Below are 19,024 nucleotides of genomic sequence, written 5' to 3'. Positions count from 1 at the left end.
CAGAGCTCTTGAAATAAGATCTTAGCTCAAACCGTGACTGGGCTAAGTAAACCGAGAGGGTCGTATACCTGTTAAGAAAGTTTGAGAATTGTTCTCTTGGTAATTACATTTAAGCTTGGAATACTTCTATTGGTAAATGACAGTTCATCTGTATTTGGGTTCCATTGCATTTCAAGTACCTTGACGATGACGTAGTTGTCAAGTACTCCGTCGTCTGCCACTAACAATCACAATTTTTTCACAGTTCAATGTCCATGACCTTAGATTCACACCGGCTTTACTCATCAGACATCTAGCTTCTTTGAAGTATGTTCACGCGGACGACTAAGTTTTGAACTTGACAGGACGTTGTCGATGTATAAATATCTCTGGATGATTTCCGCTGCCTGCACGTGTTTGTTGAGTTCTAGGTGATTCAAAATGGTGACACTAAGCAAGAAAGGAGAACATGTTGCTCCAAACAAAACTGCCTTAAAACGGTAAATATATAGTGGACTGTTCGAATGTCACTAGACCATAGTAGCATCTCTGTCTCTCTCGTCCAATCCTACGTGTAGAAAAGCTTTTTCTATGTCTGCTGCAGCAGCGTATCTGTGGAGACGAAATCTGACTAGTATGTTGGAAAGGTCGTTAAGTATCGACGGGGTCGACTCCAGACAATCATTTAAACCAGATAAGTTAGGTGGGTGACTGTCGACAGCTACAATCGTACACGATTCGAATTGTTGTAGTTGCAAATTCCTTTTTGACTGGGTGGTGGGGTATATAATGGACTTGTCCGGTGGGTGGGGTATCAGTAATGACTTTTTCTATAAAACCTCTGCGTTTCTGCTCGGAAATCATTTTATCGTACTTTTGTAGTAAATACGGGTCCCTTTTATAGTCTTCTTATGGTGTTTTCTGTCCTCTTCTTAGTTACCTCATAGTTAGTTGGCAACGGCGGATGTTCTAGTTTCCATGGTAACTTAGCCGAATATCTGCTATCTTTGAATTATATGCAGGATTGCTGATAGTTTTTAAAGTAATCTGTTTTGTCGCTGTCTTCAGTAGTCTGCGTGGTACCCATACTTTCTAGGCTCCAAAATCGTTCAAGCATGTCTGGTCAAAAGTGCGACGTAATTACATTGCAGACGTAATCCGTACTGTGCGCGCTCTCAGCTGGGACAGGTCTGGATAACAAGTTACCTATCTTCAACTTGACGGCTGTAGGTCCCTCGCCACTTACTAAACGGTCTTCTACTATGTCCCAATAAAGGTCTGCACCGATAAGCATAGAAATGGTGAAGTTACTGTCTTCTGTCACCGGGTGAGCTAGTTTTAAGCCTCTTAGGCATGGTTACTTAGTAGCTGTATTCTGTATTCTATTGTTGATTGGCATTGATATCGTAGGTACAATCAGGGCTTTGACAGGCATTTTCTGATATTTGTCTGTTAGTAGGTAAACTGTTGCCGTGCCTACTTGCATTATCTTGTCATTAGATTGTCTCTGTGCCGTCTCTGGTGAGTTCAAGTTCTCGTGCAAAGCTTTCCGTAATAAAGGATTTATGTGAGCCTTCATCGAACAGTATGTTGGTATCTAACTGTATATTAGTTGACGAAACGGTTGCTTGGCTGTTTTCAACAAGACTCCTTTGTCGTGTAGACCTGCTGATGAATGAAATACTCCAGTTTCCGGTGTCTGCGTATTTTCTGTTAGGGATGAATTCGGCTGCTGAGCTGTTTGTCGTCTGCTACAAATTGCCGTATGGTGTTTCCGGTTACAAATTTGGCATCTTTTGCTCGAATCACATTTAGCGACGGGATGTTTTCTTAGACTATTAAAACACAAGCGTTTCTTTTGCACGTTGTCAAGTCTTGAATTAGTATCACAGTGAGTTTTACATTCAACAGATTTGTATCCTTGTTCACAGAATGCGCACTTTATGTCATTTTTAAGATTAAAACTTACGGATGATGATTGCGTGAAATGTTGCGATTTTCACTTAGATTTCCCTCCCATGAAAAATGCTGCTGGAGCCTCGCAATCGTTGACATCCGGTTCACTTCTCACCGTACCAGCCTCCATGTTACAGATTTCTCGACTGATGGACCCTCGTAGATCTGCTAGTCGCCAGTTATTTTCCACATGGGTAGTTTCCATTTTAGCGGTCCCCACTGACTTTGACTATTTATTTTAGGAGGGTTGTGTTTAAATTCTTGTTAAAATAACATAGCGTTGGTATGGGGCCAGTAGCACTAATGGAAAAAGCAGGGGTGTGGGGGCGGCAGCCCCCAAAGTAACGTGGCGTCATGACGTATTTCCAACCGGGGACCGCTAAACTGGAAGTGTCCCACTATAACTTTCTTGACACTGTCCCATGGCTTCTAAATTACGTATGAATGTCTCCATTTTATCGTAAAAGTTTCTCAAACTAGTAACTCTATTTGACGGGGCAGGTAATTTCAACAATGCTTGCATGGCTACGTGCATCATCTTATGTTGTAGTCCGAATCTCTCTTTGAGTAGATCAAGAGCCCGGATATAGTTTACATTTGTCATACCGAATTCTTCAATCACTTGTGCAGCTTTTCCTTCTAGTTGGGATTTCAAGTAATTAAACTTTTGCACATCGGTAAGGTTATTGGTCATATGTATGGTAGACTCATAAGAATCCCAGAATGATTGCCATGTTAAAATAACGCCATTGAATGTGGGCAGGGAAATTTTAGGTAGTCTGTAAAACTGAGTAGAATTATACGAATCTGTTTGAAAGTATTTTCTCGTTAAGTGTCTCTAGTATTCACACCTTTGCTTCAACTGACTCTAGAATAGCGTTAAACTCCAGTAATGACGAATTCTCCTTCGCCTGCTCGTTTTTTTAGATATCTGTCAACGAAACGTCGGTGGCCCTCTCTCTGTGTTTGTAATTTCTGTAGATTCATGTTTTTTTCACGGCATTCATATCGCATAGGAGATGTAAAGAACTACAACGCTGTGTCAAGGTTCTACCGTTGTAACGTATCTTAGAATCATATAACAACAACGGATATGACGTAGACGTCACAAGCGCGACGTCGTATGTTAAAGCGCGGCAAATAAAGAAATAACATTTTCTATAATCATATTTAAACAATTGATATAAATTGTGACGGGAACGAGCATTCATATGACATTATCGACGTTATGGCAATACGTGTTAATTACCGCGCAAAAGTGCTTTGGTCTGGAAAGTACTAGCTATTGGTCAGTCTTGTTTTGAGATGACTTCACATAACTATTTTTATAGGCTGAAAGGTTTCTAATGACAGTAAAGTTGGTAGGCAGTTGGTAGTTGAACATTTGAATAACCTACTAAATACTAGTTGCAAGTTGGTTATTCAAAGTTTATCAGAGAGTTCGATCACATTTTAAACTCAACTTAAAACACAGTCAAGCAAACCTTATCAAATTGGAGGTATAGAATTTTTAGTTTTCATTTCGCACGAATATCGAACTGACTACTGGAAGGTAGTTTATTATTCAAATTTTGAAAAAGAAAAAAGGAACGAACCTGTTTTAAAGGGATCAAATCATTTAATACTTAATTTGCTCTCGCCTAATATATCAATATAAAACACTTTCAATATATAGGTCAGTCTTGGAAAACATTCAAGAAAGCCAGCTTCCAGTTCATTTGCGAATAATTATCTGTAGGCAGTTGATTATTCGACGTTCTTTTTCAAAAAAATCTGTTTTTCAGTCGAACATGATAAAATTGTTCAATATAACCGTTGGTTCTAAGATATCTAACCATTTAAATGTATGTAGGAGTCGTCGTAATGACCCGGAAAGCCAGTTGCCAATTCGCGACAAGTTTCAGAAAACCTTTTTTATTCAGGCATAAAGGAATAAAAAGCATTCAATTTAACATTCAATGTGTTCTTACATATCAATATCCAAAACTTTCCATATATAGATGAGTCTTCGAAAAATTCAGGAGAGCCAGTTTTCAATTCGCTCGTGAATAACCAAGTGCCTACTTATTCGACATTTTTCATAAAATCTGTTTTTCAGTTGAAAATGAAAAAAAATCATTCATGGACGTTCAGCGAAGATGGTTTTTAATTTCAAATGATTAGTTATAGGAGTCCTTCCTTATTTGACATTTTATTCTATGAAATTGGAATAATAAACATTTGACAATTGTTTAGCTTTATGGAGTTACAACATTTTGATCCTTGAATGCATTTAAAGTTAATTGATGCTAATTTTTAAACGTAAGTTTATACTACTATTTCTGTAAAAGCAGTTAAGGATTGTTGTATGTTGTGTATTGTGTTGTAAATATGTGGTTGTTCCTATGTATTGTTTGTGATTCACTCTGCAACTTCTTACAGGTACAAGGTTCTGACATCTAAATATAGGCATGGCTATACCCATTCCTCTTTCCGTAATCAACAGTACACCAAACTTATTACACAGTACGTACCTCTGGAACAAAAATCGAAAGACAGTGTCTTATATTTTTAGTTTTATACCTTGATTTTTTTTAAGTTAAGTATTTTTGTGTTTAATTTTTGATATGCATAATTACAGTCAAACTTTTTACAAAGTTCACCTAAGAATAAGGCAAAAACTGGCCTTTGAACCAAGTAGAGTTGCATTTTAAAGTATCCATGCTCTATTATCTCAATGTAGGTTTCTTACAGGCTGAGAACAATGGCCTTTCTTGAGAGGTGACTGTTTGCACAATATTGACAGTTTGTCCTTTCAAAATACCAACTGGTCAGTATAATATACTATATATAGTGGTAAAAGTGTTTTTCGTAGTGAACTGTTTAGTCAATATTTATTGCTGCGTATTTATAAGCTGTTCTACTACGGAGGAGGTGAGGAATACATCAACGTAATCGTCAACATATAACAACTGGGTAATAATTTTCTTGTCACCTAATTTACGCCCTTAGAGGACATAAATCGCATACTTAAGTCGCAAAATGGAATACAGTGTCAGTCGCAAATAAGAGTTCAGATCAGATATCAAAATTGGCAAGTCGGCATACAGTGAATGTTTTTTACCGTCAACAGAGTAATTTCTTTTAAAAACGCAACAGCTATGCAGCATCTTATTTACATATATATTTATTCAGAAAACAACAAAGAATATTCAATTAGACGTGTTATTCACCAGTTTCTTGTCTTGGTCGAGTGAATTTCCATGCAATGAGTGTAATCAGTCAACATTTTGATAGCATTTTGTAAACATTATTTGTCTGTTTCATACGATGTTCCGTTGGGGCCATCGCAGTTTCGCGTTGTCGTCCTAAGGGCGAAATCGCGAAAACACGATATTTTTACGCGAAAACGCGATACTTTGACGCGAAAACACGATGCTGTAACGCGAAAACACGAAGCAAAAAATATCGTGTTTTCGTGCTGTTAATATCGTGTTTTCGCCCTCGATCTGCCATCGTCTTTTCGTGGTTTCGCCTTCGTGGTAAGTAGGGCGAAAACGCGAAAACGCGATATTTTTTGCATCGTGTTTTCGCGATCTTGTATCGTGTTTTCGTCCCTCAACTGCAAAGGCGAAACCGCGAAAACACAATGTTTTAATATCGTAATTTCGCCTTCCTGTTGGACTTGCGCAAACGCTTGCAAGACATTTCGAGAGACCGTAAATTCGCCCCGATACATGTCAACCCCAACTCTATGGACATTTCGACCCCTCCTTGGACTTTTCAACCCCAATGTCATCACTTTTTCGACATCCATTCTGTGATATGCATGGATGTTAAAAATGTAGCAATGTAGTTATTAATCCATTTTAGAGTTAATTAATAAAGATAATATGTATAACATGTAATAGAATGATGAAATCCTGACAGAAGGTGATATAGGTTTAAATGTTTTTGAATATTAAGACAACTGTTACTCAATATTATCCGTGTATTTGCCTGCTCGCCTTTCTACCTTTTCATCAGTCAGATAAGGTAGAACTTGCTATGACTTTATAAATGTGTTTTTACATGAAATCTGTTTTATAATTAGAAGGCAGTCTGAAGGATATACTTACGTACCAGTTTACAAGTATTCTATTTAGAGCAGGGAAATGTCTCTAAATGTATTCCTCGTTTTTGTAAGTAAATATATATAAATACTGTGTGAATCTAGGCGATGCTTTAGTTGAAAAACACGCACTAAGTGTATAGAACGGCATCTGCACTTAGAAAATGATAACATACTGATAGAATAACAAATTTTCAACTTTAAGATGTCATCATGAAAATCTCAAGTTATGCCCCTTTCCACCCCCTCCCCCTCCCCCACCCCCACCAAAAAGAAAACAAACAAAAACAACAACTAACATTTGACATTTGGATTGGCGAGAAACACAATGGCACACTTTAACAAATAGCTACAAGGTCAGAAAAAGATAGAAACTGCATGCCGGGAGTCAGTTATAGTTTCCATACGGCGCTATATATAGTCAGAAAAATGCTTGCATTCAGATTTACAACAACATAGAAATATTGAATATTTTGCTATTATGCGAAATAAAACTTGTTTCTTTTACATTTTCACACCAGTGGTAGAAATAGAATAATCACCCAAATCGCATTAATACTTTATTTGCAAAGCACGTCGGCTTGAGTTTCGTGATCAGTTCAGCTGAGAATAAGCCCAGTGTCATAAAATGCTCTCTCTATATTTTATCTATATATTATGTGTCGTTTTGTCTGTCGTTTTGTCTGTCAGTCTGTCTGTCTGTCTATATATATGTATGTTTGTATGTCATTTACTACAAATGGAATCTGCGATAGTTTGTCTTTGAAATGAAAAAAATATCCTGTGAAAACTAGCGGGAGCTAAAAGAAGCAATTTCAGATTGGGGCAGATGTTGTTTATCATGTGTATGATTATATACCATGTACAAGTCTTTAATAAAATTCTGTTGAGCATTATTTAAAGGTTTGGACCAAAGAAGTTTCATATAAGGAAAGTTAAAAAAACAAACATCATTTTAAAATTTTAAATGTGTTGGTGTGTATATAATCAGCGAGTATCCAAACGTTCTGAAAAATTGATAAAAGTGTGTATATATCTTTGTATATTGTATGTTTTCCAGTGAAAACACCTCTGAAATAGGACTAATTGTTTTATTGTTCATGGTTTATTGGTAAAACATCCGTGAACATTTGGTATCCCTCTTGTCGGCCTTTTCGAAAAAAAAAGTGACCGAAAGGAATGTGAACGTGATTTTAAGATAAACATGTATTCAAGTCATTTTATTCATTATTTACTTGGTTGTTGTTTTATTCACTTTTATTGGCGTAGTCCTAGCTAGTTAAATCCATTGCTAATCAATCATAAGTGCAGTGAAACTTGAATTTTGAGACACATTTTCAATTACAAGACAATGCCAGAGTATCGTTGTAAAATCGTATTGTTTTAAAATTAAGTGACTAAAAATTATTGTAAGAGAAAAAAAAGGTATCTGCCAAATAAAAACAAGAGCACTGCAATGCATAGCAATATACACAAAGCAAAGTCATATATGACCTTTGACCCCTAAGTGTTCCCTTGACCTTGAAGCGAGTCATCCAAGACATGCCCTCTTTAAAATCCTTCAATCAGTTCAAGAGGTACAGAGCGGACACAGCAAAGTCATATTTGACCTTTCACTCCTAAGTGTGACCTTGACCTTGAAGCTAGTCATCCGAAACAAGCGCTCTGCATCTCGTCTAAGTGTGGTGAACATTTGTGCCAAGTTTCTTCGAAATCCTTCAAGCAGTTCAAGAGTTACATAGCGGGCACGAAACACACTCATATGACATTTGACCCCTAAGTTTGACCTTGCCCTTGAAATGAGACATCCAAAACATGCGCTCTGCACGTCGTCTCAGTGTGGTGAACATAAGTGTCAAGTTTCTTTGAAATCCTTCAAGGGGTTCAAGAGTTACAGAGCAGACACGAAATTGCTAACGGACGGACGGACAGACGGACACCGGGACCATAACATAATTCGGGCGTATAAAAATCTGTTATATTTTACGTTATTGACACTTTTATTACAGCAAGTCAAACTTATTTTTAATTTTGTACATTACCCGCTACGATTAGACATTTTTGTTTTACATGGTTTTAATAATTCAGCAGCAATTCTACATTTGAACGTCGAAATGTCCGCACGGTACTGCCTACTGTTACTTTACTTTCAAAGTTTGTTGATTGTTGTTTATTGTAAAGATTCCGAACGCTTTGTTTCGCGAAAAAGATTTTTTACATGTTAAAATGTGATTCAAATGCAAGTTCAAATGAGCGAACCCACCAATATTATTAGGATTTCTATGGACTAATACACACTCAGTGAACATTGTTACATAAGTAATATTTTTATTAGTCAATGTTTTAAAACATCCCAACTTTAGAAATGTTTATGCGTACCATTTGGGTATGTGGAGAGTCCTGTAGGAAAATATATGTGTCAATACGCAGACCTTTGAAGAAAAAAAGACATGTAAAAGAACAACACGTGCTGGGAAACGCAAGCGTGCAAGAAAACTCATTTCATAGGATGCTTTCCAGGTTCGTATCCAGAAATATTTGATTAGGGGCACCAGCTTATCATCGGCAATGTGCATAGAGTCGGGTATTACGGGAAGGGGTATCCTAACTCCTCTCCTGAAAAAAAAATGAAATAAGGATACAAAATGGTGGCTTCTGGTGCATTTTTGGATCATGCATTTATTTTGTTTAAGACTAAATTATCTTGTGCGCACGACACCTTATCTCGAGCGCAAGACATCTTATCTCGTGGTCACGACATCTTATCCCGTGGTCACGACATCTTATCTCGTGTGCACGACATCTTATCTCGTGAGCACGACTTCTTATCTCGTGTGCACGACATCCTATCCCGAGCGCAAGATATTTTATCTCGTGCGCACGACATCTTATCTCGAGCGCACGTCATCTTATTACGAACCGACGACGTATTATCTCGAGCGTAAGACATTTCATCTCATGCGCACGGCATTTAAGCATTTGGAAATAGGCATGGCACATCGGCCTTCCTAGCCTGATTGTGTATATAGTTGAAATTTTACGGTTAACTGATTTTCCCCGAAGTCATGGCCTTAATTTGTGGCACTTCTAGATGATATATTTCCAGTGCAACCAACTCCCAACCGGTGGAAAATCTCTTGATTCAGCAAGAGATCTGCCGGCACTTGCATTTATTTTAGTTTCATTGTTCAATGTCTTTAAATTTACACATAAAAAAATAACAAAAAAAAAAAAAAAAAACAACAACAACAGAACATAAAAAATAATAATAATTTGGACGAGTTTTCGTTATTTCGTAATGACATTTTTACCTATATTTAGTATGCATTGTATGATACCTGGCTTCAGCAGACGACGTTTGAGGTATTTACACGTGCCTAGTAGTATATTGAACTCTTGTATATATTAATGTTTTGGCGCCGGTTCGGAGTTATTTTGGAATTATTGCAGTTTATATTTTAATACAATTAAGTATACAAACAATTGAAATATTAACATAAAACCGTTTAGATATCATTATTTGAATATTCCGCCATACTAAAGTTCCTGACTTTTCATTATAGGTTTTTCAAGTAAAATATAACGTATAATCCCACATAATTTTTATAGACTCTCATACAAGTGTCGGTTCCTTGTCCAGTTAAACAATTAAAACATTTTCTTTGTGTTTTTTTGGCTGAATCGTTCAGGTTTCGATAATTAAAAGTCGTATACGAGGCACAGTAATACCTTCGTCCGTGTAAAATATACATAAAAGTTATATATGATATATAAAATTTGGGTCGAAAGTTTGTTTTGCGTTCGCGCATATTTCAAATCATACGTGCGCGTATAAAACATGCGTGCACGCGTAAATATATACGTCCGCATGTATATTTTATACATGCACGCGTAAATATATAGGTGTAGGCTACGATTAAATGGACTTGCACGTGTCTATATTTATACGTGCACTCGTAAATATATACGTCTTCGTGAAATTTTTATACGTGTACGCGTAAATATGTAGGTGCGCACTTATATGGACCTGTTTGTGTAAAAATACATGCACTTGTCAGAATGCATGCACGTATAAATGTACGCGTGTATGTCCATGTACGGTGGCATCCACATCTTTAGAATATACACGTGGCAGGGCCGTAGGAACGGGGCGGGGGCCCAATAATTTGACTGATTATGGTAATTATCTTAGCAATTAATTATTTTTTGACAGCGAGTCCATTTTAGCTATGACCTGTCACCAGACATGCAGTTTAATAACTATATTGTTAACCTTATTAGTGTCAAATCAAAATAGACCATGTAAAAATGATAAAAAATGCCTTAGTAAAGCGTTTCTTTGTCGGACCCAAGCCCTAGAAAAGGGTGAGGGGTTTTATACTATACTCATTAAACTGTATTCATTTGAAAATGTCAAAATACGGGGTATATTGTATTATAAAATTGCAGTGGTAAAAGTATTCTTAAATGCTCCCAAAATGCCCCAGAATGCAGGAAATGAAGTGCTGAATTTCAAAATTTTCCGGACCCCTCTACCTAGTCACCTACTTTTCTATTTCAGCCTGTTCAACAAAAACGTATTGACAACCCTGAATACTGTATTCCTTGGATCTGGGTCGGCTGATTTTTATAATGTGTGCACCTCAACTCCCCAATCTGTAAATGCTTCCTACGGGCCTGCGTGGACGTATATATTTAAGCGTGCATGCACATTACAGCTGCACTTAAATATACGCGTGTACTTATACATTTTCAAGTGTACGCGTAAATATATACGTACACGTATAATTTAACGCGTGCGCCTGCTTAATTTTGGGTGCTAGTATATACACGTGCACCGTTATATTTACCATTCTAAGTGTATAAGTTAATGCGTACACGCTTGATTCTAGGTGCTTGTATATTTACAAATATGCAAGCAAGCGAAAATTTATACGTACACTTGCAATTATTCGGATACACGTATACATACGCATTCATGTTTATATAGACGAGTTTTATACACGCGCGCACGTTCATATAAGCATTCACATACATATTTACACTTGCACATATATTTTTATCAAATGTTTGATGTCGCGGGAATGAAACAAAGTTATTACTAAGAGGATAATATACGGCTTGGTTGTGCCTTCTTGCCATAATGGCACACCTAGTGTCATAATTGCCCGTGGGCCATTATAAAATTAGGTGGGCCATCATGGCTAGAAGGTACAACCAGGCGTTTAATGACCTTTTTATTATATATCTTCGCCTCATATTCATCTTGGTATTTTCATTTTACATATTTTTTCTACAAACTTACGGGGCCTAAGCATCATTTGGATTTCTTCATCAACAGTGGCATCAGTATTTGATAATCTACCTGAAAATTATTCAGCACCCTTTCGCCCGCCATAATGACGTCGTTACATGACGTCAACGTTAGAACGCGATGACATTCCGGTTCCCCGGGGCCATTATGATTATGTCGCATGAGGCGCACTGCGTCATTATGGCTTCGTCAATAGAGGCCGTAATGACCGTTTTAAGCGGGTTTTTTGTCACTCTTTGTATTAACGTATATAATAAATAAATTTAATAATACACTAGTGCAATAAAGTATTATAGGTACAGAAAGGAGAAAGTTTGATTACAGCAGAGAGAAAAAAAAACGACAATTTACATGTGATAAAAAGGATATTACATTTATGTCTTTCCACATTGTATGTGTTAAACTAGTCGAATAAAACAACAAAAAGCGGGGCAGCATTTGATATTTTATTGAACTCGTTTAATAAATTCAATATGAAAAGAGACTTATATAATATCCTCTATATAAGTGAACATTTATTTTGAAATGTACGGGTAGTTCGTCAATCCGGCCATCCTCTCTTGTTGTAAGATAGACAGCTAGAAGGTAAAAGACGAAATATAATATGCCGGCTTATATGCCTATGAATAGGAATAACTTCTTTTAAAATTTCACTAGTTTATGTAACTAGTTTTTATGAATACAATGAGAGTGTACGAATGTTACTGGCGAGCACTCCAGGAAATACAATTTAGATCATGTATATGTTTATTTAACAGGAAACATACAAAACTATATACAAGTCGTGCATAAAATAAGATAATCATTTCGTGAAATCGCCAACAAATGTAGACATTCTTCATATACCCCTATACACCTGTAAATAGCTTTTTCAATACATTACATCACGTCGCATAATTTAAATTTACTCCGCTGTGTTATAATTCTGCGCACATGACGTAATGTCAGTGTTCAATTTGAACGGACACGACATTCCTGCAATTTCACTTTATTTTACCACGTATTTCAGTTTCCATGCGGATGTACGAAGTAGAATATAATACGTTACGAACTCTGGGGAAATTCTTTATGAAAGGCAACCAACTTCGGGCGAACACGGAATAGTTGCTCGCTGGTTCAGTTTTGACCCTTTTGACCCTCAATCCTTTCAAGTTATAGATGGTTGTACAGAATAACATACCCTTATGCAAATGAATTTTAATCAAATTTATCTTGTGAGTCATTTTAGCACGGTTTGTAATGTAAAAGACCAAAAAAACTGACAATCGTGGGATTGAATCCCATCTGATGTGTTGTATTTATAGAACAACGAACCCCACTTTTGGTTTATTTAGATACTGACTGTTTTGCATTATTTTTTTTATCAAATTTATTAAGATATGAAGTTACGTCTATTCTCCAGTTCATTCACTTCATTTGCTCCACTTATTGTATGTACGCAACATTTGTTGGGTAATTGCACAAAAAATCTATCTTTCTTGTAATAGCTGTTAAGCTAATTTGACCTATTCCTGCACTGTGTTGACACGTGTACACATTTTTACACCACAATTACAAGAGCAGGATACTAGTAAATACTCAAAATGTGCGTATGTTTCCCATTTTACCCAGTACAATGTTTATTGTGGCAAGACCATAATTGAAATTAGTTTACCATATAATTTTGGATACAAATATAAAACGTCTGGCTTTCCTCAAGGTGTTCAGGTGTTCCTTCTCGTGTCTGCCTCCTTATATAAGCGGAAAAAAATTGTTTGTTTCCGGTATGCCGACCTACGCTAAATTTTTGGCCCGATCCTAAATGCTTTTATGGCCTTGGAGATTTAGTTTTTGTAAAAAAGTTAAAAAAAAAAAAAACCCTTTATACTTTTAACATGACCAGTGATGTTAGAAACTCAACTTACTGAAGCTCTAAAGGCAACCCCTTATTTGTACATTGTATTCATTTTTTGACACAAAAATACTTTCCGAAAAGTCTCCTTTAATAAAAAAAACTCCAAAAATTATTTTTTTTCCGACCTGCCTACTATTTTTTTAGGCCTAATGTGTATTCCACTCTGTTCGTACTAAGTCCAATTCCTGCTGCATAAGTTGCTTAAAGCAGAATCTAACGCAACTTCTGCAACAAGAAACAAACACGTAAACAATTATGACTGAGAAAAAGTAATACAAAAAGTGAAACGGGCATGTTTGTTTTGCAGCGCGACCATGTATTGTCCCAAAAAAAAATGACACAAGGCTATAAATACATACATTTACAAACTAAGTTATTTCTGTCCAATAAACCCTATTTTTAATTTAGCACGCGCGGATCCAGTGGCACCCACCACAGTCGACTGTCCAACGAGCACACCATATTCTTTCAACGTAAAGCAACTGAGAAATATGTTGACAACTATCTAATGTACTAAGTAACAATCATGGTACATAGTGACTTGCTAGAGATTATTGTGAGGGCGGGAGTGTGGGGAATAGCATGTTAAACATATTATCTTTATTGATTAACCCTAAAATGGATCAATAACTACACTGCTACACCTTTTAACCTCCGTGCATATCACAGAATGGGTGTCGAAAATGGGATTAATAGGTACACCGCCATAAAAATGACATATTTTTCCCTGCCATGCTTATCATAGATTGGGGTTGAAATGTCTAAGGAGGGGTCGAAATGTCCAAGGAACACCGTAAGTTGGGCCTGAAATGTATCGGGGTCGAATTTACGGTCTCTCGAAATGTCTTTCAAGCGTTTGCGCAAGTCCAACAGGAAAGCGAAATTACGATATTAAGACATCGTGTTTTCGCGGTTTCGCCTTTGCAATTGAGAGGGCGAAAACGCGAAAACACGATACAAGATCGCGAAAACACGATGCAAAAAATATCGCGTTTTCGCGCTATCAATATCGTGTTTTCGCGTTTTCGCCCTACTTACCACGAAGGCGAAAACACGAAAAGACGATGGCAGATCTAGGGCGAAAACGCGAAAACACGATATTAATAGCGCGAAAACGCGATATTTTTGCTTCGCGTTTTCGCGTTATAGCATCGTGTTTTCGCGTCAAAGTATCGCATTTTCGCGTAAAAATATCGTGTTTTCGCGATTTCGCCCTTAGGACGACAACGCGAAACTTCGATGGCTCCAACGGAACACCGTAGTTTCATCCGTTATATCACCACGTACACATATTTAGATTCAACTTATCGTAAAACGTAAATACACACAAATACTAGTAACTAACTGAAGACCATTTCTAACCTTCGTCCTGCCAGTTTGTTTTGATCGGTCGCAACAGGAAGAGGGTGAGTCCAGTCGTTTATAAGTGTGAAGTTATTAACTTACAAAGACTGCTTTTACCTCAAAAGTCTTTTACATCTTTTAACAATAAACATATGGTTCTAATCCCTTCAGTTAAACAGTCACAAAATATCTTCTTGTTACCATGGTTATTATGTCTTCCACCACACAGAGGTGTGGGAGACATATTGATTTACTCCTGTCTTTGTGTGTGTCTGTGTGTGTGTCTGTCACAAAGCTTGTCCGCACTCTAAGTTGAACATTTCTCATCCAATTTTCACCAAACTTGAACAAAATGTGTTTGACCACAATTCCTCGGCCACGTTCGATAACTAGCCAAATCGGCTTAGACATTTCGGAATGATTGCCCTTGAATTACCAGAAAAACGCTGAAATTTTGTGCGCATTCATCACCACAAAAGGAATCCTGTACTACTAATTATTAGTAGTTTAGGGTTGCTTTTGGGGTGATGAATGCGCCAAAAATTCAATCTCTACCAAACTTGTACAAAATGTGTTTGATCATAAGTCCTCGGCCAAGTTCGATAACTAGTCAAATCGGCCTAGGCACTTCAGAATTATGGCCCTTGAATTACCGAAAATCGGTCTTTTTACTCTTGTCCGTGCTCTTAGTCGAACAGTTTTCTCCGATCTTCACAAAACGTTAACCAAATATTTTTGACTATAACTCTTTGGCTAAGTTCATTAATAAGCCAAATCGCCCGAGGCACTTCAGAATTATGGCCCTTGAATTACACAAAGTCAGCCTTATTACTCTTTAAAGGTATATTTGTAGTGAGTAAACAGTATATATAATAAAATCTGGAAAGTAGATCCCTCGGAAGCACCGAGAACAAGGCAAACAGTGAAAATTGCAGACTCGGTTTGATTGAGTATGTTCATAAGCAGTAATGTAAAATGCAACACTGCCCACGCCCTCTAGCACCGGCTTAAGCAATATTCAATCTTCAAATCTAAATGAGTTGAAATCAATAATCCCGAAGGACCAGAAAATATAACAACACTGAGATGAAGTCGGGGCGACTTTACGGCCGCCACACAGCACTTAACACCCGCTGTTGTGAAGTAAATAAAATCTGGAAAGTAGATCCCTCGGAAGCACCGAGAACAAGGCAAATAGTGAAAATTGCAGACTCGGTTTGATTGAGTATGTTCATAAGCAGTAATGTAAAATGCAACACTGCCCACGCCCTCTAGCACCGGCTTAAGCAATATTCAATCTTCAAATCTAAATGAGTTGAAATCAATAATCCCGAAGGACCAGAAAATATAACAACACTGAGATGAAGTCGGGGCGACTTTTTACGGCCGCCACACAGCACTTAACACCCGCTGTTGTGAAGTAAATAAAATCTGGAAAGTAGATCCCTCGGAAGCACCGAGAACAAGGCAAACAGTGAAAATTGCAGACTCGGTTTGATTGAGTCTGTTCATGAGCAGTAATGTAAAATGCAACACTGCCCACGCCCTCTAACTTACTATTTAGATGATTAGGCAGTTGTTGGAGACATGCGCTTTTCTCAAAAGTATCTCTAGTTTTATGCAATCTCATCTTAGGAATAATATAGGGGGGCGAAAAACAGTGCATTTTATAGGTAATAAGAATAAAGAATGGACAGAAAGGATTTAATGAAGAAGAAATGATGAATGTTGTTTTATTTATATTCTGTGATTCACAAGAGTTTATATCATGTATCAGGTATTTTCTTAATACATACATTTCAGTACAAAAATGCATGTTTATGTTTAAAGATTTAACATCAATCTAAATCGAATAATCATTTAAAATTGTGTGCAATGTGCATGGGAATTGGTTAATATTTTTCGGCAATATCAACAAAAACGCAAGCGTTGAGGTACAAAAGATTTTTAAGTATATATTAAATTCGTTTTAATTCTGTTGAACATAAAATTGTTGCTATAGATTTTGTTTTGCAAGACATTGTAAATCTGAATATGGATATATTGTCACAGTTTCTGTATGTGTATACCGCGAAATTTTCCACATCATATTTTTCTACCTGAACTTTTTATTATGCTCCCGAAAATAGGAATATTAAAATCGCATTGTCCGTCCGTCCGTACGTGCGTGCGTGCGTCCGAAGTCCTTGTCCGGGCAGTAACTCAGCCTTCCGTAAAGGGATTTTGAAATAACTTCGCATAATTCACCATGAGACGACGTGTCATGCGCAAGACCCAGAACCCTAGCTCCAAGGTCAAGGTCACACTTAGAGGTCAAAGGTTAACAGGATCTGTTTCGAGTGAGGTCCATAACTCTGCCATCCATGAAGAGATTTTAAAATAACTTGGCAAAAATGTTAACCATAATGAGATTATGCGTCGTGCGCAAGACCCAGACCCCTAGATTCAAGGTCAAGGTCACACTTAGAAGTGAAACGTTAACAGGTGTCAGGTTCTTAAAAGTCTGCCATTCATCAAGGGATTTTGAAATTACTTGGCATAAATGTTCACCATAATGAGATGACGTGTCATGCGCAAGATCTAGACCCCCTAGCTCTAGGGTCAAGATCACACTTAGAGGTTAAAGTTCTTGTCCGATCAATAACTCTGTCATAGATGAAGGGAATTTCAAATTACTTGGCATAAATCTTCACCATGAGATGACATGTCATGCGCAAGACCCAGAACCCTAGCTCCGAGGTCAAGGTCACAGTTCGAAGTCAAAGTTTCACAGGGTCTGTTTCGGTCCATAACTCTGCCATCCATGAAGGTATTTGAAATAACTTGACAAAAATGTTAACCATAATGAGATTATGCGTCGTGCGCAAGACCCATACCCCTAGATTCAAGGTCAAGGTCACACTTAGAAGTCAAAAGTTAACAGGTGTCGGGTTCATAAATCTGCCATTCATCAAGGGATTTTGAAATTACTTGGCATAAATGTTCACCATAATGAGACGACGTGTCATGCGCAAGATCTAGACCCCTAGCTCTAGGGTCAAGATCACACTAAGAGGTTAAAGATTAACATGGTTTGTTTCTTGTCCGATCAATAACTCTGCCATAGATGAAGGGAATATCAAATTACTTGGCATAAATCTTCACCATGAGAAGACATGTCATGCGCGAGACCCAGACCTCTAGCTCGAAGGTCAAGGTCACACTTAGAAGTCAAAGGTTAACATGGTCTTTTTCTTGTCTGGTCCATAACTCTGCCATTTATCAAGGTATTTGAAAATGATTTGACACAAATGTTATACATATTGAGAAGAGAAGGAGTGTTGCACCTATGACCCAGGTCTCACAAGTCAAGGTCACAAAATGATTCATACTAAACTATTCTGGCATATTTTACGCAGACAACTGTAGAATTCTTGGGAACTCTTCGGGGGCATTTGTCACTAATAGTGACAGCTCTTGTTAAATATAGTTTCATGCTCACTGTTAAAGCAAAAGAACGATTATCTATCTGATTTGATTGAATAAAAATAAGCCGTATTAAAAGTCTTTATAATAAATAAATGTTTTCTTCTTCAGATTTGGTGATGTCGTTAAACATTTTAATATTCTTGTTGATAGAGCTGGTTATTATTTTCTGTGGATTGTAAAGTTTGATTCTGTACACCAGTTGATAGATTATTATCGGACGTCTTCCGTCAGCCGATCACAAACAGTATATTTGAAAGATATGGCAAAAATATGCCAGGTAAGCATATTTCTCTATTACACAGTAAAACTTCTAAGTTTCACCGACACCAATAGATTTTATATGATTTTTTTACATTCTGTACTTTACTTCTCAAAGTTGCAGTTGATTGGCAGTTCTATATACATTTTAATTTGGAATAGGAACGTTTGCGTTATTGAGATTATGTTTTGATAATTGACATTCTGACATCTCTTACCAAAGACGTAAAAATGGTACTAGTAGCTTCCTCGCTTGGCGCTCAGCATTAAGAGGATAGTGCTAGGACTGGTCAGCCCGGTGTCAGTATAATGTGACTGGGTGGGGTATCATGCCACGACCACAAATTAAGACTAAATTAGCAAACATTAAGTTCTCTGTAAAGTTAAATCATATCTACATCGCCTTTTATTCCCCGATTTTTGATATTCGATACACTGCTTGTACAAATGCAAAAAACATGATGACACTCACCTTTGTTGATGTTCTTTTATCGCGACGTGCACTAGCTCGGAAGTTGCGACAGAGCGATTTACCGTATACCTCCGAAAGAGGTAGCTCTGTTGTTTACCAGGTGTGAACCAGGTAGCTACTTTGAGACGCCGCGGAAACAGCATATAAAGTAATAGATCTGGTGCGAAGGAACAAATAATGCAATATTCACTTACACAATATTGACATAGCGCACAGACTGCCAAACAAAATATAGTTATAACAGGGTAA

At 37.2% G+C, this 19,024-nt stretch overlaps 1 protein-coding gene across 1 annotated transcript in view; it reads left to right on the top strand.

Moving 5' to 3' along the window:
* Positions 1-19,024, top strand: part of LOC123564446 (growth factor receptor-bound protein 2-like) — a 39,003-nt gene that overhangs the window by 9,150 nt on the left and 10,829 nt on the right. Inside the window, exon 3 of the mRNA XM_053526959.1 lies at positions 18,154-18,322. Within this exon, the coding sequence (XP_053382934.1) occupies positions 18,154-18,322 (169 nt within the window). The remainder of the gene's footprint in view (positions 1-18,153; positions 18,323-19,024) is intronic.

This window comes from Mercenaria mercenaria, chromosome 2 (genome assembly GCF_021730395.1).
Source record: "Mercenaria mercenaria strain notata chromosome 2, MADL_Memer_1, whole genome shotgun sequence".
NCBI classification, from domain to species: domain Eukaryota; kingdom Metazoa; phylum Mollusca; class Bivalvia; order Venerida; family Veneridae; genus Mercenaria; species Mercenaria mercenaria.
The sequence above is the reverse complement of the archived record's forward strand: the minus strand, read 5'-3'. Positions and strand labels throughout refer to the sequence as shown.